This window comes from Drosophila ananassae, chromosome XL, assembly GCF_017639315.1.
Source record: "Drosophila ananassae strain 14024-0371.13 chromosome XL, ASM1763931v2, whole genome shotgun sequence".
Taxonomy (NCBI): Eukaryota; Metazoa; Arthropoda; class Insecta; order Diptera; family Drosophilidae; genus Drosophila; species Drosophila ananassae.
In genome coordinates, this window is record NC_057931.1 from 838,782 (window position 1) to 862,730 (window position 23,949).

Below are 23,949 nucleotides of genomic sequence, written 5' to 3' on the forward strand. Positions count from 1 at the left end.
TTTCTGATAGACCCCCTTGAAAATGGAGGAAGGTCCCCCGGAACGCACATATGGCCCCTTGCGAAGGCCATATCTTGGGAAATATTTATCCGATCCCTAAAAGGGATGCAGTTATGGAATAGTGGAAAGATTCTCCATAAATCCGCATCAAAATCTGGAGGTCGAATTTTTTTTGGGAATTTTTCAAAATTTTCTGATGGACCCCCTTGAAAATGGAGGAAGGTCCCCCGAAACGCACATATGGCCCCTTGCGAAGGCCATATCTTGGGAAATATTTATCCGATCCCTAAAAGGGATGCAGTTATGGAATAGTGGAAAGATTCTCCATAAATCCGCATCAAAATCTGGAGGTCGAATTTTTTTGGGAATTTTTCAAAATTTTCTGATGGACCCCCTTGAAAATCGAGGAAGGTCCCGAAACGCACATATGGCCCCTTGCGAAGGCCATATCTTGGGAAATATTTATCCGATCCCTAAAAGGGATGCAGTTATGGAATCGTGGAAAGATTCTCCATAAACCTGCATCAAAATCTGGAGGTCGAATTTTTTTTGGGAATTTTTCAAAATTTTCTGATAGACCCCCTTTAAAATCGAGGAAGGTCCCCCGAAACGCAAATATGGCCCCTTGCGAAGGCCATATCTTGGGAAATATTTATCCGATCCCTAAAAGGGATGCAGTTATGGAATTGTGGAAAGATTCTTTTTAAATCTGCATCAAAATCTGGAGGTCGAATTTTTTTTGGGAAGTTTTCCAAATTTTCCGATGGACCCCCTTGAAAATCGGGGTAGGTCCCAGAAATCCACACATGGCCCCTTGCGAAGGCCATATCTTGGGAAATATTTATCCGATCCCTAAAAGGGATGCAGTTATGGAATCGTATAAAGATTCTCCATAAATCTGCATCAAAATCTGGAGGTCGAATTTTTTTTGGGAATTTTTCAAAATTTTCTGATAGACCCCCTTGAAAATGGAGGAAGGTCCCCCGGAACGCACATATGGCCCCTTGCGAAGGCCATATCTTGGGAAATATTTATCCGATCCCTAAAAGGGATGCAGTTATGGAATAGTGGAAAGATTCTCCATAAATCCGCATCAAAATCTGGAGGTCGAATTTTTTTGGGAATTTTTCAAAATTTTCTGATGGACCCCCTTGAAAATCGAGGAAGGTCCCGAAACGCACATATGGCCCCTTGCGAAGGCCATATCTTGGGAAATATTTATCCGATCCCTAAAAGGGATGCAGTTATGGAATAGTGGAAAGATTCTCCATAAATCCGCATCAAAATCTGGAGGTCGAATTTTTTTTGGGAATTTTTCAAAATTTTCTGATGGACCCCCTTGAAAATCGAGGAAGGTCCCCCGAAACGCACATATGGCCCCTTGCGAAGGCCATATCTTGGGAAATATTTATCCGATCCCTAAAAGGGATGCAGTTATGGAATAGTGGAAAGATTCTCCATAAATCTGCATCAAAATCTGGAGGTCGAATTTTTTTGGGGAATTTTTCAAAATTTTCTGATGGACCCCCTTGAAAATCGAGGAAGGTCCCCAAAACGCAAATATGGTCCCTTGCGAAGGCCATATCTTAGGAAGTATTTATCCGATCCCTGAAAGGGATGCAGTTCTGGAATTCTGGAAAGATTCTCTATAAATCTGCATCAGAATCAGGATGTCGAATTTTTTTTGGGAATTTTTCAAAATTTTCTGATGGACCCCCTTGAACACATGTTTACATATGGCCCCTTGCAAAGGCTGCATTTTGGGAAATATTTATCCGATAATAAAGTGGAATACCTAGAACAACTGGTAGATTGGCTTCCTTCGAGAATCCAAAGCAAAGTCGACAGCTTATTTTATATCTTCCGTTTTATTTCATCTAACTTTCATATATAAGTATGTGTTGTGTGTGGATCTGAGGTGTGTTGTACAAATTACACAATTGCCATTATCGTAGATACTGATCCTCGAAATCTGAACTACATTTGGAGTTATGCTTGGAGGAGAGAGAAATAATAGCGATGTAGGCAGTGGACTGGGGGTTATATAATATTTGTATATTTCTTCGTTCCGTGGGAGTATCTTCCATTATTATTAGATTGCGTTGCTTCGGATTGGTATATACATTTTTACATTAAGGTTAGGACTCAAAAAAATAAAAAAAAAATTCAAAAAAATAGCTTAAATTATAAAAAGCCTTTTTTCGAAATCGACAACTAAATTAAATCACATTTAGCACATATTTTAAAAACTGTTTGTAGATCGATGCAGCAGCTCCTTAGACCCTAGTGAGTGTGTGTGTCAGTGTCCTCTATAATCTTTATAATTTAAGTAATTTAATATTTAATATTTACAAACGGCCAAAAAAAAATGAGTAATGAGACGAACGAGGGTATTCCTATATAGTATTGAGTTAATAATATTCTGGTGCGCCTTAGGTGTATGCAAAAAAATGTTCTTTACTCGTTTACTTCTTCTTTAAGTTTAAGTATTACGTAGGGTTTTAGTTTTAATTTTAATTCTCTTAGATGCTTAGATGCTTAGAAAATGTGCGCAAGGTCGTTGCAAGGTCGTCGCAAGCTCCTGCCGGCTAATCGTTGTATGCTCCGCCAATCCATTCGCTTTAGAACAGCACATCGATGTACATGTTTCATCTGGCTCCGCTGGCGGTGGCCTGCTCCTGCTTCACCTTGAGCAGCAGCTGCTCCTGCAGGCGCACCTCCTCGTCGTGGTCGTCGCAAATGTCGATCTCCCCCTCCCCGTCCCCGTCGCCGTCGGGATCCGCCTCGTGCCCGCCGCCCTCCGCCTCCTCGCCGTCCTTGTCCAGGTCCATCTCCTCGAGGTCGTCCTGCTCCTCGTCCGGCTCGGACTCGGCGATGGTCACTGCTGCGGCAGCTGCGGCGGCGGCAGCGTTCCGGGCATTGGCTGCTGCGGCTACGGCGGCAGCGACGGCGGCCTCGGCGTACCCGGCTGCTCCGTGGTGGTGCATGTGGTGGTGCAGCGGATGGTGGTGGTGGTGGTGATGCTGCTGCTGCTGAGCCTGGAGCTGCTGCTGTTGTTGTTGCTGCTGGTGCTGCTGCTGCTGCGCCTGGAGCTGCTGCAGGTGGTGCAGGTGCTGCTGCTGGTTGTACGGGTGGTGGGCCTGCTGCCCGCCCGATCCGGAGCCGGAGCCAGCGCCCGGCTGCTGCTGCTGCTGGGCGTGGTGCTGCTGGAGGGCACTGTCTCCTCCTGCGCCACCGCCATGCAAGTGCTGGTGGTGGTGCGCTGCAGCGGCGGCCGCCGCAGCTGCCGCATTGGCAGCAGCGATGTGGGCGTGGGCGGCGGCATGGTGGGCGGCCGCGTGGTGCTTGTGGTGCGGCTTCCCCCCAGCGCCGCCCGGCGGCGGGGCGTCGAAGAGCAGCCGGGAGATCGAGAAGCTGGAGATGGGCGAGTTGTGGGTGCTGCCCGCCGAGTAGCTGGTGTTGGTGTCGTCCGAGGTGGGCGTCTCGCGGTCGCTCTCGTCGCTCTTGAGCAGCTCGGCCGCCTCCAGGGACTTCTTGTGCATGCCCAGCAGCCAGGGGGCCACCGACTCGTCCTCCTTGGCCGACTTGATGATCGTCTCCGGCAGGGGCAGCGAGTGCCGGACCATGGCGCCGTACAGTCCGTACTCGGCCATCTTGGTGCTGTGGCCCCAGCACTTTTCCGTCTTGCGCCACTTGGCCCTGCGGTTCTGGTACCAGACCTGGAAGGATAACAGAGGAGCATAGGTTAAATAGTGTTTGATTTCCGGACTGAGGCCAATTAATGGTGACTAATACTAAATACTAATGCTCTTAGCATTGAAACTGAGTCAGGTCCTGCCAGGACTCGCAAATCCAAGGACAATAACGACCAAAAACTAATTAAATTAAATGCGAAAAGAGGGGGAAGGGTGGGAATGGAATGGAAGGATTCCCCCTTCCGACGATAGACAGCACTTGTCACGCATCCTTGCGATTATTTCATTTTCACAACCCCCAGATTCCAGATCTCAAGTACTTATTAGCGGCAACAACAACAACGACAACAATTACAAGCAATTACAACATTAATGAAATGTTGCCATCCGCCGACACTCGACCAACAACATTAAACGGTCAATTTTCAATTTCACAGACAAGTTTGCGTTCGCAGGACTCCTCCCCAGGGACAACTTAATCTTCTGTTGTGAAAAGTTCAACTTCATTTTCGGCCCAAGCTTCCCCAGCTTTCCCAGGGTTGCCAATTCCGATTCAGATTCGGGCTCTAGCCTGGCTGCAACATGTGCCGCAATTCTCCAAGGACCGCATCAAATTGTGGAAATCACTTTGAATTGTGAGCCACGCGGCCTCGTCCTTGCTCCGCCCCCTCTCTATTTTTTGTTTGCGCTCAAATGCGCCTCGTTTTATTTTATTCTGTCGGTGTGATGTCAACATTTGCATTTACAGTTGTTTGCCTTGTTTATTGTTGCACTTGAGCAGCAACACAACAGCAGAAAAAAGCAAAGTGAAAACATGGCAAATTAAATCTGCTTGAGTTGACAACACTTAACACCACCCCACCCCACCCCACCCCTCACGGCCACGGTGCAGAGGTATATCTCTAATGCCCGAGGGGACCAGGGGGTGGCTGCGACCCACAGCCCACTACCCACTACTAGTACAGTGGGGTGGCTGAGGCCGCACTGCACTGTCTGCCGGGCGGACAAACGCAATCACTGTTGCTAATGCCGTGATAAATGACTCTTTAAAGCGCGCCTAGTTCTGTTTTTTACACGGCCAGATAATACGAGTATTATTACGAATAGTATTCAATTAATAAAAGTCAGATCACCTGACTATTGTGAACTGTTAATGTTGCTACTTTGTAGTATACTTTTTCGGGGGAACTAATTGCCTTTTTAGACTGATCCTATTTCAAGTTCTATTTATTTAAATATTTATTTTTTTTAATATTATTTACTACTTAATAATTATTATTATTTATTTAAAATTCCTTTAAAATTTAACATCATTGCGATATCATTGCATCGATATATTTGTATGAGCAGGTGTGGGAGTCACCCTGTCTTCTCCATTCTCTTTCCCGACGCCATTACGGATTGGAGCCCCCAAAAGAGCGCAGCAGAAGGTACTTTTAATTCGCAAAAAGGACTATTTCTTCTGTGAGTGTTTTAAAGTAAGTGCTTTAAAGCAATCTTAATGGGCTTTATTTGTGAAATCCAATATTCAAATTAAATGTTAATTTGTGTGGTAATCTTCTGAGTGTTGTCTATAATTTGTCCCTTTCTCCTTTTCCTTTTGCCGACGGCCATTGCCATCGTCCTTTTTACATTTCTGACAATTTATTAATATTTTTTGAAATTCGCTATTGGAGATTCCCAGGCGGATCCCAGGGGGATCTTTATTCAAGGATGTTGGGAAAGAGGAACTATTGACATGAGAAAAAGTCCCGTTATGTGGCGTATGTGTGAGACAAACAGGAGCTGGGGGAGGACGAAGCTGCCCATGCACAAAGTACCGTATGCTCTGATTACATGTTCATTACATGTAATGTTTACTGTAAGTGCTTACTGTTTTCATTACTTTTGAATATGATATTAAACTTTATTTATATTTGAAGGTAAGTCATGATTTTGAATATATAAAGTAATATATATAAATACTAATAGTTCAGAGCACAGTTCCATCTCTTTCCACACACCATAGGCAACGGCAAAATACACTTTCTCCCAGTGCACATCCACAAATAGTTGACAAATGCTAACGACGCCCCCTACTACTGGGGGGAGAGCGGGAGCGAATGCAAATGCAAATGCGAATGCGAATAGCAATTTGTTAAATGCTTTTGTTGCCGGCCATAACCTCTTTTGTTTAAATGTTAATTACATAATTATGCATAATCATTTTTAATTTCATTTCGCCCGCTTTGTGTGTGTGCGTTAATATTAACAGCTCATTAAAAGCGCAGGAGGAAAGCGACAGCAGAAGTGTATAATTAATGCAAGCGCCCGGCAAGGAGCAAGAAAATTATGCAAACACAAAAAATTATGGTAGATGGTGCAGCAATTTGTTGCAATTGTTAGTAAGTTTTCGCCGCCTTCTGCTGCACAAAGTGCGCGGCAAGCACTATCATAAAATCTTCATGTTAATTTCCTTTTTATCGAATTCTAGACACTTAGGATTAAAACCTTGCTTCTGAATGTTTCTGAAGTGCTTATTAGCTTCTCGAATCCTGTTCGTTCTCAAGGATGTGCCACTCCTTGCTGTTCCAAGGAAATCGATTTCCTTTCTCATTTTCATTGTTTTTCAGACTTGAAAGCGGAGATCTCAGTGCAGATTTCTCCTTTCTGGATATTTGAACAATTGCAACATGCGGTGGAGTGCAATCCAGAGGCCCTCTTCTTGTTTCAGTTTTTGGCATTTAATGCACTTTGATCGTGGAAGCACATGCAGCATAATTGCATTGTTTTTGAAAGCTACTTAAATGCATATTTAAGCGGCCTTTGTTCCCACTCGTGTGGGTGGCGCGAGCAGGAGGGAGAAGGTGGGAGAGGAGGCCGAGCCAATTGAAAGAATTGGCAAACAATGCAGACAAGTTGGAGCTCCAAGCTTCGTCCTTGTCGCACTTGCAGCCCCCTGCACAGGCGACAAAAAAGCTGTGCCATTTTTAAAATAAAAAATTTAAATGGCATTTAAACAGGCATAGCTTCCAAGTATCTACTTTCATAGATATTTGTAACGTGAAAATAAGATATTTCTCGCCAACTTTTAACGCTAATTCATCGGTAATTAAACAATAATCACTAATTGCCTGGGGTCAGGTTCCCGAATGCGACGCTTTTGTCGCCTGGTCGTTGACTTCTGACAGAAGCAACAACAAGTTTGGCAGGCAGCTTCCAGCTCTCCACCGGAGCGAGACAGCGCCACAGCTTCCAGTGGGGCTCGCGTGTGTGCGAGGGAAACGGTGAGCGCCAAAAAGGGAGAGCGCGACCGAAAACATGTTTTGGCTTTTGGCCGGAGGTTGCCATGTTACTTTTTCTTCAATTCGGCGTGCAGAAATAGCGCTGGCGAAAACAAAAACAAAAAATTAAGGCGAAAAATGGGGGAGAAATGCACACAAAATGGAATGCAATTAAAAGCGGCTGGCAAAAAAGCACACACAGAAAACAATCGTCGAGGTATGAAGGTGCGGTTCGGTGCGGTGCGGGGCAGGGCGTGAGTGAGAGAGAGAGAACTTTTAATGGTGGCTTCGATATGCAGTTTTTGTTTTTGTCTGAATTTGCATGGCTGCCGGTTCTCGGTCCCCGGTGCTCTGCCATTGCCCCTCCTCCTCATCTTCCTCCTCCTGTGCTAACTTCCTTATCGTGCTGCTAATGATTGCCTCTCCATCTCCGTTCGCTCACCGCCGCTGTGCCGCACTTCCGCTCTCTCCTTTCGAACGGCTTTTTCCAGCTGTGAGCACACTGCGCCATATTTGCACTTAATTGAAGAGTGTGCTGCCTGCCTGTGTGTGTGTGTGTGAGTGTGAGTGCGTTCTATGTTTACTTCAGCTCTTCCTTCTCTTGCTCGGCGCCCTCTGCGCCCTCTGCTCCCTCCTCCCCACCCAGCCGCTTTCTGGCTTTTTTGCCTTTCAGCCAATTGTGCTTGTTAATTTGATTTTTGCAAAAAAGCAGGATGCACTCACTCACTCACACACACACACACATGGCCACACTCTCTCCCATCCAATGAGCTGTGGCGCCATCTTGCGGCTTTTCAAGTGGATAATGCAATTGCAGGCGTTGCCAGGTCCCTCGGGGGAGTGGGTCCCTCAAAATGGTTGGTGGTGGCGGTGGGGGCCATCCCCCAGCAGAAATGGCAGGATTTTGAAACAATGCCCCACGAAGAAAGTGAATAAAGACTTGCAGTCTCAGTCTTCTCACAGGAAGGAGCTTCTTAGGAAGTCACTGGGCCTTTAATTCCTCTTACTATCTCCGATTTTATTGAAATATTATCTGTTTGAGGGCTAGAACTCTTCCAGTTAGAAGAGCTTGTAGTCCTGTCAGGCATATACATATGTCGGGTGTCCTCCCAAGCTCATTATTTGCCTCCGAAGGATGTGTTTTTCTTTTCGGTAATTTGCAATTCTGGATCTCACACCTCGGCTGCCACGGCTGCCCGGCATTGTATCGAATCTGTTTTGTGTTTCTTTGAGTGTCGGCGAGTGCCGCTTGCCACGTTTTCTTACTTCATCGGCCTCGGCATCGGCGGCTTCTTTCTCCACTTGGCTGTTGGCTGTTTCTGTTGCAAATGCTATTGCGGCACTCGCCCGCCCGCACTCGTAACTGCAATTGTAATTATGTAATCAGCGGGCCTCATTACGTGGCCCTCGTCGAAGTGTGGCAACACTTGCACCATTCCCCATCGGCCACCCCCTTTTTCCAGCGAAAAGCAAGGAAAGCCCCCCTGGAATCGAAGAGCCCGCCTTTGATTGCGAAATCCTTACGAGCGGCCATAAAAAATGGCCATAAATCCCCACCAGCCATTGCAGGACATAAAGAATGCATGGGGCACCTGCGCATCCTTCCTCTTCACGTCCCAGTCCGCAAGGCTACGTGATTCTCGGGGACCGTAAAAAGGAGTCCTTAAAACAGGACTATTTGATTTACATTCTTGGGAGGTGTTCTCAGCCCTTAAAGTCCTTACTTTCCTATCGAATTCCTTCCTTTTCCCTCTTAATCTTAGGTCCTAGTTCCTAACTATCAAATCCATAAGAAGTGTCCTCTCACCTGAATACGATCCTCGGCCAGTCCGGTCTTCATCGATAGCAGCTCCCTGGCACTCACGTCCGGGTAGTGCGCCTCCTTGAAGGCCTTCTCAAGCTCCTCCAGCTGGCTGCTGGTGAAGATCGTCCTGCCGTGGCGGCGCTTGTTCTTCTTCTTGCCCCCGGGGCCGGTTCCGCCTGGCCCCACAAGGACGTCCCCGGCGTGGGCGGCCAGCAGGCCGGCAGGGTTGCCTCCCGGACCACCGGCAGCTCCCAGGAAGGCGGCTGCCTCCGCGTGGTGGGCGGCGTGGGCATGCACATGGGCATGGGCGTGGGCGTGAGCATGGGCGGCATGGGCATGGTGGGCGTGGTGGGCGGCGGCTGCCGCTGCGGCATGGTGATGGGCTGCTGCTGCCGCGGCTGCAGCATGCTGGTGGGCCGCCAGGGCGGCGTGGTGGGGGTTGCCCCCGCCGGGCGAGGAACGGCTGCCGGGATTCCCGGAGCCAGGGCCCGAGGAGCCGGAGCCCCCCGATCCAGCCGCTCCCCCTCCCGAGCCGGAGCCCACTCCCGATGACGATCCTCCGGCGGCCGAGCCTCCGTTGCTGCTCGGCGGAGAGGCCACCAAGTGGCCCAGGCCATTAGTGCCGGCCTGGCCGGACCCGCCTCCGGCTCCTCCCGCTCCTCCGCCTCCAGTGCCCACCGATCCGGACCCGTTGCCGGAGGAGTTGCTGGCCTTGCTGGGCGACTGCTCGTCTCCGCTGGCGTTCGCCAGGCTGCTGGCATAGTCCTGGCCACGGGCGGCTGCTTGTTCTGGGGGAGAGAGGATAATGCGAAGGATTAGTGATGTTTCAGAGGATAATGTAATGGGATGAGTTATGGATTACCCTTTTTGGGCATTTTCGTCAGTTTTGTAAGTTGTTCTTTAAAGATGGGACTTCTATTGGGGGTTTCCTGTCGGGATTTGGTTGGTTCTGAGGGAAGTTTAGCCAAGAGCCTACTACTCTGTCCAACGAATGGGTTCTCCGATAGGCTTTCGATAGGTTCTGGGCCTGAAAGTCAAACTTTAAAGGGCCTGCTTGGTTCTAAATGCTTTTTTTAAGCCCTACCAGTGTCATCGGAGGATTATAGTAATGGGCCTTTGTGCGAATGCGAATGGCGCCTGCCCTTAAACACATGTCCTGGCCTAGTCCCCCCTGGCCTAGTCTAGTCCCTGCTCCTGGTACAATCCTATTTCCTCTAAACGGCAGACAAAGGACTCGGGCAGACATCCGAGCCGCCACCGCCAGCACGGCCAGCACGGCTGGCAAAAAATAGAAACGAAAACGAAAACGAAATGTTGATTTTTCGCACACGATAAGCGGCAGCTGGAAAATCGCTCCACGTCCCAGGCCCATTCAAGCGAATGCCGCGCGGATTTTGACAAGTTGCCCGGATTTGTATTCAAATGTCAGCGAAGGGTTAACCGAGAGTTTCCTTTCCTTTCCTTTCCATTCCTTTTGCAACTCCCATTGCTTTCTTCCCTCGTCCTCGGAGCCACCTTCCCAGAAACCGGGCCAGGGGATGGGGGGAACTACATGCCTGGCAACATAAATATTGTCTTTGGCTCAGGTCCTTCGAGGAGCAGGATGGAGGATGGAGGAGGGAGGATGAGGGATGAGGGATAGAGGATAAAGGCGGTTTCGTGTGCCGGCTTTGTTTTGACAATTAGGGTGTTGGGGTGTTAAGTGGTTTAGCCCTTTTTTCGGTTTCAAATTAGGCGGGAATCGGCTTAGGCGTGTCGTCCAGGGCGTTCTATTGTGATTGCCGCTGATCCTGTCGCTGGCAGGACGATGAGCAGAGGCTCGGATTGCCAGCCGACCAATAACGTGGCTATTGTCCCTGCCAATGAAATTACGATAATGCCATAAAGATAATGGGTTCCGGGTAGGAGTCTGGCCTGCTGGCAGGTCCTCCCGTCCAGAGCCAATTAAACGGAATCCTTTATATTTTTAGAGAATCTCTGGGGCCACTACTGGGCCCTGCTCTTATTGCCTGGCCACTTTGGCGGCGCAATTAGACACACATCAGTTAACAATTAGCTGGCCAGGAGGGCCCCCTCCTCCTCGGATGCCACCGTGCCACCAGTAGCCCCCGCTCGCTGAATCATCCGGAGCCAAGTCGGACCCCGGCAGAGTGCTTTCGGAGCACTCGCTCGCTTATAAATAGCCATAATGATGATACACACACATGCCAGCGGAGAGCGGAGAGCGGGGAGGTGAGTGGTCAGCCACTTGGTCAGTCGGGCTATCGATGTCAAGCACTGAGAGAAACGGGGCATCTCTTAGTCCATTGAGTGTTTAGACAAATAGTTCTTAATCAGACCTCTTCTCTGTGGAAGTCCTTGTGGGACCCCTTGTGCTTCTCATTTCTCTGTCTGCCTACTATTTTCTCCCAGTGCACTACTTGCTCTGGTCCAGCTCGGTTCCCGCTGCGGTTCGTCAACTAATTTAATTTGCCGCCCGGGCCACTCAATCGGGGCATGAGTTGCTTGATTTTCCGTCATGCGATACTCTGCACTCCTCCTCTCCCCTGGCTTTCCTTTAGTTTTCCCCGCTTTCCTCCGCTTTTTTCTGCCGTTTTCCTCCTTTTCCGCCTAAATTAATTTGATATGTCCTGGTAGCTCGTAGCTCAAGTGAAACCCACACCGGTCCTGCTCCTGCCATGCGATGCCGTGTCCTTTGTCCTCCTCGGACAGTGGCTCCTTTGTGGCTCGATTAATTGTTCAATTAAGCAGTATTTTGATCGAATGGCTTTTGTTTTGTGCGGCATTCCATGAATTCAATTAACTGCCCGGCGAGGCGGCACGAATATGCCAATTTGTAGGTGGGTCTAATTGGTCGGGGGCCCTGGCGGAGGCAGTCCCTCCCCGGAGAAGACCTCCAGACCTGCCGAGAGGCTCTCCACTTTGCGTCTATATTTATGGCTTTAATTTCGGTCCCCCATGCCCAGTAGCCAGTAGCCAGTAGCCCCTCCCTTCGAGTGGGCCTGATTTATGGACGGGACTCCCCGGAACTCCGCTTCTAACAAATGGCAGTCGTCCAAGTAGCATGTTGCAAGTAGAGTAGAGCCAACCCCGCGGGGACCCCCCGCCACCATTCCATCCATTCCATCCGCACAGACGAAATGTAAAATTACCAATAAACTCAAATTGAAATTGCCAGACATATTAATAAAAGCCAACCAACCACCACTTGGCACTGCCAGCCAGGATCTGTGCCAGTCCTGGCGTAGTACACTGAGGGAAAAGGTTTCAGCAGGATTTATGGTTCTAAGGGGTTTCAATTTCGAGTAGATTCCAGTTCTGTAGATCCATCTTTGGGAAGGGAGTTCTATTCCAACTACTAGTTCTTAAGACCAAGTCTGAGAGACACTCCCCATGAGTTCCGTGCTCCATAAACCTCTAAAAGTCCTTCTCTATCCTATTATCCTTTGAATAATGTATGACGATGCAAGGACTCTACCATAATATCCTTGGCATACACTTTTCGGAGTGTACTATTGCGTAGCTGGGCGATTTAGTGGATGGGCCACGCGGGTCCCAGTCCCACCAAGTGATATTTTGTAAGACGCCCCCTAGGCAGCCCCCTGCCACTTGCCACTTGCCACTCGCTACTTGCCACTCCGCCTCGCTTTTAATTTTATTTTCGCTGAATACCTTGTCGGGGAGGAATAGAAGAGAATTTCTGTTGACAGGAAATACACTCGAAATTGGCAATTTTGCATTTACGTTAATAATACTCGAGCGTATTTACTACTTACCAGTGCCAGCGAGGGGCCTGCGGAGGGGGCTGTGGGGGGGGTGGTTTCCTAGGCGAAAAATGGGGCCATTCCGCGGATGGCTGGGTGGCTTCTCAGCATTTATTTTTCATTTTTTTTTTGGGCGGTCCCGCCCGCATCGCTTGCCAAATGAAAGGCGTATTTATTTGAGCCAAGGAAACAGTGGGGCTTTGGGATGCCACTGGGCTAGGCTAGTGGATGGCTGGGTGGTTGGGTGGTTGGGTGGCTGGGTGGTGCGAGGGTGGCTTTCGTCTGGCGAGACGAGAGCTAAGTATAGCTGAGCCAATATGACGCGCAATTATTTGTAATGGAGACGTAAATAAGTTGAAGAAGCAAAGTGGCAAAGAAAAATGGCAAATGGGGGGAGGTGGCAGGCTAGAGGGGTGGCAGGCTGGAGGGGTGGCACGTGTAGCTGGCGGGGTGGGTGGCTCGGTGGGTGGCGCAAGTTGCTAGTTGTTACGAAACGAAACGAAACGAAACGACTGACTGGCTTTTTGTTGGGGTTGCTTTTCGGCTTGTCTCCCAATTTCGTGGGTGGTTGCTTGATTTTTGCGACAACCGGAGGGCTCCGGGGCGGAGGAGGGGCGGGCAGTGTTTTCGGGGGGCGGTGGGTCGGTGGGTCGGGGAGTGGGCGGGTCGGACGCCCCGCAGTTAGCTCGTTAACTCGATTTGCGCTCGCATTTCGCTTTGTTGCCTTCCCGTCCGCTTTCCACTTTCCGCTTTCCGCTTTACCGTTGTAATAAATACGAAGGACCCCTTGTTTTTCCAAGATGGCGGACGTGTGCAAGCGAGACGGCCAGAGGACCGGGAGGACGGAGGGAGAGGCTGATCCGCTGAGGCTGAGAGGAAGGGAGACGGGGCGAACAAGCGAAAGTTTGCGGAAATTCGGAAGTTTACAGTTCGCAGGACGAACAAAGAGGCCGAGAGACCTTGGATTTCAGGACCTGTTTCAGGACTAATCCCTTGCACTTTCAGTATTTTTAATAGTTCCACGACTAGTACTAGGATTAAGGCGGCCCGAAGGCCAATTAAAGGCGGAGTTATCCTTATCCTTGAATGTCCTTCCGCGAAAGGGGAAGCGAGAGAGAGGAGAGAAGCGAGAAGCGAGTGCAACAATCAGACAATGACAATTGTCGGGCGAGAAAAGTGGGGGTATTGTGGAGCCGCGGGCTGTGGCTTTTCCGCTTAGGGTTTTGTGTTACGCTTATTTTCCAATTTCGCTCCTTTTGTCCCTCCCCCGCTGGCCCCCCAGGACTCGCTGCCATTGATTTTCTCTGCTGTGCTTAAATTTGCTTACTCGCCTCGAAAATCCCGGGGCCTCGCCGCCTCCCCGCCACCCAACCACTTGACGCCGAGTTGTGTATTGTATTTCGATTTCCAAGCTGATTTTCCCCTGTTTTCCTTTTTAGATTTTTACCTGCAGGTCTCTACCTCTGCTCCATTCCCTCCTCCCCCCTCCCCGGGAGGAGTGTGTTGTTTCCTCGGCTTTTCTTCTGCCATTCAGCCATTCAGTCATTCGGCAGCGAGGCACTGGAGCCTGAATGAAATAATTGGGTAGTTAGTGCGATTTTCCTTTCGCAAGCCCTCGCTTTCCACCCATCCCGTCCAGCCCCCTCCGGAGCCACTTTAATTTATTTATACGCCCGGGCAGGTGCTTTTCTCGGCAGCCACTGCTGCTGCGCACAACCAGCTCCGGCTCCCTTCCGGCCCCTCTAATTAGACATTATTCCGCGTGGGCGTGGCCTCCAAGGTGGCTATTAGCTAATGAAATCGGCTCGGGTAGGGACTGGACTATCTGGACTAATGGGTCTTCAGGTCCGGCAGTCTTCCGGCCTTGACCCTTTCTCCCGTGCCGGGCAATCAATAGCAATATCCGTATCTTGCGCAACCAAATTACGGGCAGCCCATTCGGGCCATTTTGGGCCTCGTGCCTCGTCCCTCCCAGGGAATCAGAGAGCAGGCCAGGCCTCAATTTCCTGAAATTCATTTGGCCATAAAACGGGCAGTGAACAGCTATGCCATCCTCCTCGAAGGACAGCGACACGGACACGGACACGGACTCGGAGCTGTTCCATTTAAATGGGCAACTAACTCGTAACCAGAAAGCCAAACAGCCGAGAAGGCAACCCTTTTTGTGGTCTGCACATCGTTTTACAACACTGTAAGTGCTGTACGGAAATAGCGGTAAATATAAAAACACACACACACACACGCTCTAAAGGAGCAGGAGCAGGAGCAGGAGTAGAGTGTGTCAGTGTGTGTGTGTGTGCCTCTGTGCTCAAATATTTATTAACCCATCAGGACATGCGGAAGTTTTTCGGGCCGTTTCGAAAAGTTCGGATCACCCAGCCCATGTCCTTTGACCCCGACACCCTCAGCCCTATCCTGGCGGCATGTGTATGTGTGTGTGTGTGTTCTGTGGTGGTAACAAATTCGTGTAGCGTTGCAAATTGCTGTCAACAGGGAAATTAATAAAAAGTCAAACGCCTTTTAAAGGCCACCCCCGACTACTGCCCAGGACATGCGTTAAGATCGGCGAATAAAATAAGACCCTTTGGGTTCTCCGCTCCTTTCCTCTCTTACGGCCGTATGGGCCGTAAAATGGATTAACGCGTTTAATATTCAATTTGGGCTTCTGCGAAAATGGCGCAACGTGCTGCGCCTCGAGAGCGGCTTGTAGTTGCCACTCGAGTTGGGTTTTCTGGTCGCGAGTCCTTCGCGAGGACTGGGCGTCCTAGCCGTTTGATTCGATTAACGGCCGCTTGAGTGCCACAGTTGTGGGGTAATTGGAATTTGGGCCGCTTCCTGTCCTCCCTCCCTGTAGTGCCTCCCAGTCACTGCCCGACGGTGGCCATTGGAGCCAGCCCCCATTGACTCGGCCATCATGGGCATTAGCTTGACATTCAATGCAGTCTCCTCCGCTCTATGGACTTCTAATGACTCGGTTTCCCATCCTCCGCTTTCAGTTGCATCTGTGGATTTTGGGCCTCTGTTGCCCAGATCCCTCTTCCCTTCGCCTAAAAATTGTCCATCATGTTGTCTGGCCATTCCATTCCATCCATCCAATGCACTTTTCCCGAATGCCACTTGGCCCGAATGCTGGCCCTCTGGACTCTAGTCTTAACTGCAAAATCATGCAGAAAAGCGCCTGGAGGGGCTGGTCGGGGCTGGTAGGGGCTTTCTGGGAGACCGAACAAAGCCACTTAACGGGCCAAGGGCTGCGCCTGATGGGCTGACTAGCCTTGTAGGTTTATGGCTTATAGTGCTTAGCGACTCGGACTCTGGAGCTCTGGAGCCTGAGACCCTGGAGCTGGAGCTGGAAAATCCAAGTTGTTTACACGCCGCTCTCGAGTGCTTCCTAGGAAAATGAAGAAAAATGAAGAAAAGATAGACGACAAGTGGCCCAGGACGAGGAGTGCATTTGGCTGATCATGCAGCTGATTTCGGAGGAGAGGGAGATAGAGACTCCTTTCAATGCCTGCCACTTGTTGTCATCAATTTCTGGCCCTCTGTTTATCCAGCGGAGCCACTTGCAGTTCGGTTGCACTTCCCCGGAAAGGTTTTCGGGTCTCGGGAAACCCAACTATCCCTATCCCCTAGCCAGCCCCTAGCCCTCCAGCCATATTTGTTTTCGTTTCGTTTCGTTGAAATCCAAACTCGTAGTTTTCTAATTAAAAAATTATGATACGAAAATAGCAGAGTGGTGGAGTGGAGTGGATTGGAGTGGGGCGGTGGTGCTCTTTCTGGTTTCTTTCTGGTCTTTTCGGTCGACTCATTGTCACATAATTAACACTTGATATAGTAATTTGTGAGAGCTGCGTTTTGAGGGAAAATGTGCGAAAAACTATCGGGTTTCCATGGGACGAGAGCTGGGAGAGGCCTGGGCCAGCAGGAAATGTGCAAGGATTCGTATCGGAAGTGCGTCCTAGCCCACAATAGTATCGCAAATATCTCAGACACCGCCCGTCTTTGTTCGCTTGGAAGGTCGGACTCTCCAGATCCCTATCGCTCTTCCACAGACTCGGGGTTTTTCCTTTCGGGATTCGGTTTCTGAATTGATTTTTTGTGGTTTTCGGAGTGGTCTTGCGGCGGGGACACGTGTTTGGGAGCTGAGCTGGTCCGGCCTAATGGATGTGGCCTAATCGGATCTGGGAAACAGTTGCGATCTGGGAGCTGTTTAGTTTAATTTGCCATTTTTCGGCGCACATTACTTTCTTTTCTGAGATTTGTGAGTGGGGGAACCCCAATTAGGGAACCAATTTGCCGTCAATTATTCCCCATTAGTGGGTAGCCCAGTTCGCAGACCCAGCTCGCCCAACAATGGCCCAAAAGGTGAGAGCCCAGGAGTGGCGAGCATAAAGAGCAGATGACAGCGATACGGACTGAAGGACACAACATACTCGACGGTCCCCGGGCAGGATCCGAGCACTTGCATGACTCTCCAGTAAATATTTATTAGAGCCGGGCCGGAGGAGGGCGGAGAGCTCCTCAATGGCCACTCAAATTACGGCTAACAACGTGCCGAGCAGCCAGCAGATAGCAAAGTAGCAGTCCTGCCAGGCGAGGTCCTGAAAGGATGCGCTCGTCCTGGCCTCTGCCACTCGATTTTCCAATGTTCCAGCTGCGGTTAACCACTCGAGTCGATTTATTTTGTACACAATTTGCCTCGAAAACTAACGCCTCTTGCCACTGCCCCCGCTCCTGCTCCTGATCCCTATCCTGGCCGAGAAGGACACCACGACGTCTGTTGCCTTTTTTACAGCGCACAGGAGCCTCGGGGTCTCTGAGACTCTGGGTCTCGCAACTCGAGAAAACTCAACGGCTGCTGTTGTGCAAACAAAGTGCGAACGGACAGCGGACAGGCGGACAACGGACAACGGACGGCGGACAGCAGTCCTTCGGCAAACAGGCCAAGATGGGCATGACTAACAAGAACACGGGCAGTGCCAATAGACGGAAAAAATAGCCTGCAGAGGGAGAGTGCAGGGAGGTACTGGTACTGCAACGTCTTCCAAGGACCAAGTGGCTGCTGGCTGGTGGCTGGAAGCAGCTCCCGGAAAGGTCAACAGTGAAAGCGGCCCAGAAGAACAACAATGACGGACGGAGAGCCAGCAAGGGCCACCACACAAAGGGCAGACGGACATGACAAATAAACAGACTGTCCGTCAGAGGGACAGAGGGAGTGTGAAAATTTAACAAATTAAGTGCGTGTAACTCTCAGATACAAGGGTATCTGCCGGATTCAGGTGAGGACTGAGCGGGGGCGTGGCTCGAAAGGAGACCGGAGAGGCCACCTTCCATATGTGCGAAGAACAACAAGCCGCAAAACAAACAGGATCAGGTGGCCCAGCACATTTCATAATCGTTTTCGAAAAGGACTTCTTATCTAAAGTGAACAGAGTGGGGATCTTTAAGGACTCGTCATATTTAATTCCAGGCTGTATCTAAAAGAGTTCTCTATGGATTGCTCCCGAGGGAACTGTTCTAGGGAGCTCTGCTGTAAGTCCCTGGACCTCATCCGCTGCTCCTTCCCAGTTTTTAAGAGCTCCATTCTGCGGATGCTCGTGACAAGTGGAGTCTGCTAATTCCCTCAAAATTATTCGCTTAATTAGCGCTAAGCGAGTGCTTGTGTGAGATTTCACACTCTGCCGGCACGCCTGCCTCCCCCCATCCTGCCTGTCCTCGTCCTCGTCCTCGTCCTCGGGGTTATTAATAAGCTCGGACCCGATCTGCCCCTTTGTCATCAAGGCGAGGCCTCATTGTTTTAGCTCCGAGGAGGACGCAGAGGGCCAGAGTGCCAGAGTGCCGGAGTGCCTGACTGCCAACCCCTTTGCGAGCTTCCGAGCTTATTAGTTGCGCCTACGGGTGGGCCGTCGAAGGACGAGGGCCTGAGGGGGCGACAGATGCGGTTGCCACTTGGCTGCACCCAGCAGATGCAACAGTCTGCCCCGCCAGTCCGCCTCCTCCCGCGTCCCCCTGATTAGCCCTATTGTTTTTATTTATTCCCCCCGCCAGCTCCTGCTCTCCGCCAGCTCGAGCTCTGAGGCCCTGAATCACGGCACTAGGAAGTCCCGCACAGGTGAGACATGCCTCTTCCGAAGCTGACTCTCCCAGCCGGAATTGCTGGCCAATTTGGTGGCTAATGCGAGGAGCACTAATCTCCAAACCAGACTGCGTTATGGCCAATTGGTTTGCGGATTCACTTTAATCGTTCCACTCCCAAACCCCATTTTAGATTCAAACTGGAGATGAGAACATCCGGAAAACACATTCCTTCTTAGATTATTAGCAATCACATCCGTAGAATAGATAGATAGTTCCGGACAACCTCCCTCTGACACTTCAGATCACAAACTCACCTGCGAACTGGGCCCCAAAGTGCTGCTGGAAGTGGCCCCGGAACTCGTGCGGCGTGCTGAACCCGGGCGGCAGGAAGCCCCGGAGATAGGCGGCCGCCGCCAGCGTCGTCATGTGGTGATGGTGGGCAGCTGCCGCATTGCCCGGATCGGCGGCGGCCGCATAGCCGGCGGCAGCGTAGAAGTTGGCCGGATTGAAGACCGGCAGCTGGCAGTGGGCGGCCGCGGCGGCGGCGGCTGCTGCGGCGGCGGAGAGCCTGCTGACCTCCGGCGAGATGGAGCGCGAGTCCCGGATCCCGTCGATGAGCGGATGGGCCTGGTTGGGCTGCTGTTGCTGCTGCTGCTGGTGGGCCAGCTGGTGCGAGCCGGAGCCGGCTGCTCCGGACCCGCCGTTGCCCACCGGAGTGCGGGGCGGGGGCGGCGGAGTGGCCGCCGGCGAGGGCGGTGCCTCGGAGGGCGTGGCGGCCACGGCTGCTGCGGCCGCCGCCTGCTGCTGGTAGGCGCCCAGGCCGAGGATCTCCTGGATGGCGAACGGGGTTCGCATTTTGGTGGCCTGCATGATTGCCGACGGCTTTTTGGCGCTGAAGCTTCCTAGTCTTCTCGTGGCGGGTTCTGCCGGAGACTCACTCAGAGTGGCGGGCAGATGGCGGGCTGGGTGGTGTTGTTTCCTATTGCACTTTCATGGCCGCCACACACACACACGTACGAACGCACAGGAAAAAAAGTAACAGCTCTGGCGGCCTCTGACAGGGCTCTCTGTTTTTGGCGGCTCGAGTTCAAAAGTTAGTGGCAGTTGCCGTTGCGTGGATTCCGTCCGTGGTCACTGCTTGCTCGACTAATCACACTGTTCTGGCTGCAAGTCACTTCTCCGCGAGGTTTCACACTTTTCCGGACTTCAGCCGCGATGCGACCCAATGAGCGACTTTTTTCGAAAAAAAACAATTTTGTAGTTGTTGATGCTTTTAAACCACTGAGAGCGCGTCGCTGCCGCTGCCTCGGCCGGCGGCGGCGCAGCAGCGGCAGCGCTGGCGGCAGAGGCAGCGGCTAACAGCAAAGCCCAGCCCCTAACAGAGGGTTAACAGCGCAAACCCGACCACTGCCGGGCCTTCCAAGCCCGCAACAGCGCCGCAACAGAGCCGCAACAGGGCGCGAACAGCCTCTGCCGGTGGCGGCGACGCCGCAGCCTCGACGGCGACTGCGCAGCCATAGTGCGGCACCGCTCGCTCTGCCGGCTTTTAAAGGCACAACAGCGCCCCCACAGCGGCCGGCCAGCGCCATCTTTGCGCGCCAGAGAGAGATGGCGGAAGTGGGCCGCTCTCGCCATCTTTGTTGCTCCCGAGAGAGCGAGGGGTGTCGCTGCTGCGCTCTCGCTCCTGCGGCCGGGCTTCCGCTTTCTCCTTCCCAGTCGCCATTGGAAGTCACACGGACAGTGTAGACGCTGTGCGTGAGAGCTGCCAGTGTGTGTGTGTGAGTGTTAATTACGCTGCGATGCCGTGTCGCTCTGGGCCTTGGAGTTCTTCGGATTCAGTTTGTTTTGCCAATTTCGCCGCTGCTCCGACTGCTTCTGGGAGTTGCTTTTCTTTTCTGTTTTTTTATGTGAAGAATTAAAAATGAATAAAAACACAACTGACTGTTGAATTACAAAAATTACTGAATTCGATCTATTTTGATTTTTATCCTGGTTGGGACTTCCCCGATCATGGTCTCAAGATTGGAAGTCTTCGGAAGCAAGGATCTTGGAAGGACCTGCCTGGGTTTCAGATACTTTTTATAGACGAATATCTGTAGATACAGCTTGTGAGCCAGATCGGAGAAGTGTATCTCGATTCTGAAGAGTATTCCCCGAAACCCGAAACCCGAAACGGGCAATTTTAAGTTGCCAGAGGTGGGCCAAAACTTGGAAGGGCCCTCTCTCTGTCGCTCTCCGGGCCGCTCTCTGGCGGCGTGAAAGTCAAGTTTTCCTGGCTGGCGCTTTTCCAGGAAGTCTCCCCTCCCCCGGCACTTCCGCTCTCCGCTCCCCCCACGTTTGTCCCCAAATTACGAGCATTGTTCGGGCCAAAGTTGGTCATGTTAATTAAGTCTCGCCCTCTCTTTCGCTCGGCCTATTGCCCGAACAGGACTCTCCCGTATCGATTAGCTGGCGCCCACTGCCCCTCTCCCTCTGCCTCTCCCTCTCCCTCTCTCCTTGCACCGCCAGTGCACTTGCAAACATTAATTAGTCGCATTGCATAACAATTGCATAATCAATATGCCAATTCAATTAACTGCCTGGCTAGCAATTAGTCGTCCTCCGCAGCCGCCCGAAGAGCTCCGCCCAGTCGCTTTCTCACCCACCTGTTTCCGTTTTTATGTCCCTGCGACTAGTGTGCTTTTAAGTGATTACTAAACTGAAACAGACACTTGACTGTGTCTTCTATATATGACATATTATTTTATTAAAATATCCACTAAAGTGGAGGCCTAATAATTATGTTTAAACTAGTGAGTTACTCTCACACTTCCCATTCCATCCACCATCATGGACAGGTTCTAGCACCCTTTCTATGCCACATTTCAGATCCTGCATCCTTCGTCCTCCGCCCCCAGCCCCCAGCCTGATGCAACAAACACTTTCCACTTTCATCTCGCCAGGCACTTCATGGAAACACATTAAAACTGACAACTGCGAAAGAACTCCGCTTTAATCTCCGCACTTGTCTCAAGGGGCTGCCCATTGTTTCTGTTCCCCAAGTCGAAATAAATCTAATTGGGATCGGGGACTCCAGATTATGGCCCGATTTCTCTATCCGAATCTCTGTCATGTCTCTGGCACATTGTTATTCCGCCGATTCCCCTTTAAAAGTTCTATTATTTAACTAAATTCCAGGGTGTTCGGACGCCATTCCCCCACCTAATTGGTTCGCCGCTAGCCGCGCCAAGGACCTCAAAGTGGTCAGGACACAAAAGTTCGATAAAAGGAGCTTCCGTTCCGCATTGTCCTCGAGGACCGGGGCATTATTTCATATTTATAATGTAATCTGCACTTGAGCCTCAAAGCGACGTCGCATAAATCACAAATGGAGGCGGGCCGGCGACTGTTTGGATTGGGATTGGGATTGGGATTCGGATTCGGATTCAGAGTCCATATGCAGAGCGTCCACTTCATGGGCTAAAAGCCCCCATCTCACGGCCCACTCGCGTCCTAGCCCCGCCTCCCTATACGGGGATTTTATTATTTTATTTGTGCCGTTTGGCTGCGGCGCTGCCTGTTCTTTTTGATGTTCGACGGCCACTTGAGATGCATTTGGAAGAGCTCGGGCCTGGGCACTTTTTGCACTCGGCCCGCCAGCCTTTCAGCCTCCTCCAACCTCCATCCTCCAGTTGTTTTCCGCCTTTCTTGTAGCCAGGACTGGTGTGGGAGCACCAGTTCCCCCCGGGCTTTGTATGCAAATTGGGAACTCACTTCGATTCGTTATTGGTTGATTGATCCTTTGATCCCTTCGGCCCTGCTCCTGGCCCTGCTCTTGATCCAGCTCTGACTCCAGCTCTCATTAGGCTAAAAGCCAACTAATTAACCAGAAGGGGCCCGCCACCATCTGCTCGCCAATTTTCAATTCGCAATTCGCATTTCGCCGCCTTCTGCCGCTCCTTCGATTGCATCGGTTTTGGGCCCGGTCCTTGGTCCTTTTTGTTTTTGCTCACTTTGGGTCCCCCGGGGGGAATTGCATTGGCACGGCATTGTCGCCCGGCCACATATTAGCCCTGCCCGGGCCTGCCATTGTTGTTGCTTAGCCGGCAAGGATTAGCCGGGGGTCCTGCGACCTCGTCCTGCCATCTCACTAATGACGAACCAAACCCATCCCAGCCCAGCCGCGACCGCAATCGGTCTTCACACTCCACGGGGCCTTCTGCCAAGCGGCTGAATGGATCGCGGCGCGGCGGTTTGGGGCACTCTCTCGTGGAGTCCTTGCCGTCGTCGTCCTGCTGAGTTCCAGGGACACAATGAACTAGCAGAATCAATGAGTTCGCAAGAATTCTGAGACTCTGCTGAACTCCATCTCCATTGTAGTTCTCCTTTCGCGACTCCTTCGGCTAATCAGGACGAAGGCTGTACCTCATTTTAGGACTGTACCGCCAGGACACGTTATTCGCCGTATCGGCCATTGCTGTGCGAGTCCTTCCGCCGCTCCTTGTCCGTCCGCCCGGCTGACACGCTCCTTTTGGGCCACTTGGAAATCGTTAATTTCATAATTACATGTTTCATGAACACGCTCCGAGCTCGCAACTCCAAAATGGGGAAGTCCTTCTTGTCCTGCGAGTGTGTGTGTGGGTGTGGGATGTGGGATGTGGCAGCCAGAAAGCCAACACCATTTTGGCCATAATTTAGTTTTGCCTGTCCATTAGCAGTTCAGTTCGGACCGGGCCCGGGCCTGGGCCAAGGACGAAGGACGCAGGACGTGGCGCGTTGGGGGTGCGTGGTCCTTTGTTGCAGTGCCTCTCTAAAGGGGGCATGAGGGGCAGTGGCGCCTCCAAGTAGCAGACTACACTCTAAACAATGCGAATGAATTTGATAGAGAGGGGTACTTAATAGTTGTTCCTTCGCATAACAAAGTCTATTGCTTTTATTTCAGTGTAGTTTCAGTGAAGGGGGGACTGGGGAGGGACAGGAGGCAGAGGCAGGGGCGGAGAATCCGAGGAACCAGCAGGGGCAGCTGAAAAAGAAGCAAAAGGAAAAGAAGGACGAGTGGATAATTATTAATAATTATCGCATTGACGTGTTTTCGTTTTCAGTTTTCAGTCTTTTTTGTGTTTTGTTGTTGATGTGAGTGTGCGAGAGGGTGTGCACATGCATGTGGCTGGCCTGGGTGTGTGTGAGTGGGCAAATACATATATGTAAGTGGTTTATATAATTGGTCAACTTCTGGCCCATTCTTTGGCGCTCGCGGATTTCTTTGACTCGAGAGGGTTGCCAGAAGCCACAAGAAATAAATAAAATATAAAATAAATAAAAAAAAATGGGGTTGAACCCTAAGACTGGGGCTGGTTGCTGTGATCTGC

General features: G+C 51.0%; 1 protein-coding gene across 2 annotated transcripts; it reads right to left on the reverse strand.

The window, feature by feature from the left end:
• Nucleotides 1–2,439: 2,439 nt before the first annotated feature.
• LOC6503778 (homeobox protein abdominal-A) lies at nucleotides 2,440–20,530 on the reverse strand. 2 transcript variants are annotated; one of them, XM_001963727.4, is made up of 3 exons: nucleotides 18,916–20,530; nucleotides 8,766–9,550; nucleotides 2,440–3,719 (listed from the first exon to the last, which is right to left on the reverse strand). In XM_001963727.4, the coding sequence occupies exons 1-3, from the start codon at nucleotides 19,469–19,471 to the stop codon at nucleotides 2,649–2,651; spliced, it is 2,412 nt and encodes an 803-aa protein (XP_001963763.1). In that variant the 5' UTR covers nucleotides 19,472–20,530; the 3' UTR covers nucleotides 2,440–2,648. The 2 variants fall into 2 exon arrangements, with proteins under 2 accessions (XP_001963763.1, XP_044572729.1); XM_044716794.1 differs by lacking the exon at nucleotides 18,916–20,530 and adding an exon at nucleotides 9,625–9,813.
• Between the last annotated feature and the right edge of the window lie 3,419 nt (nucleotides 20,531–23,949).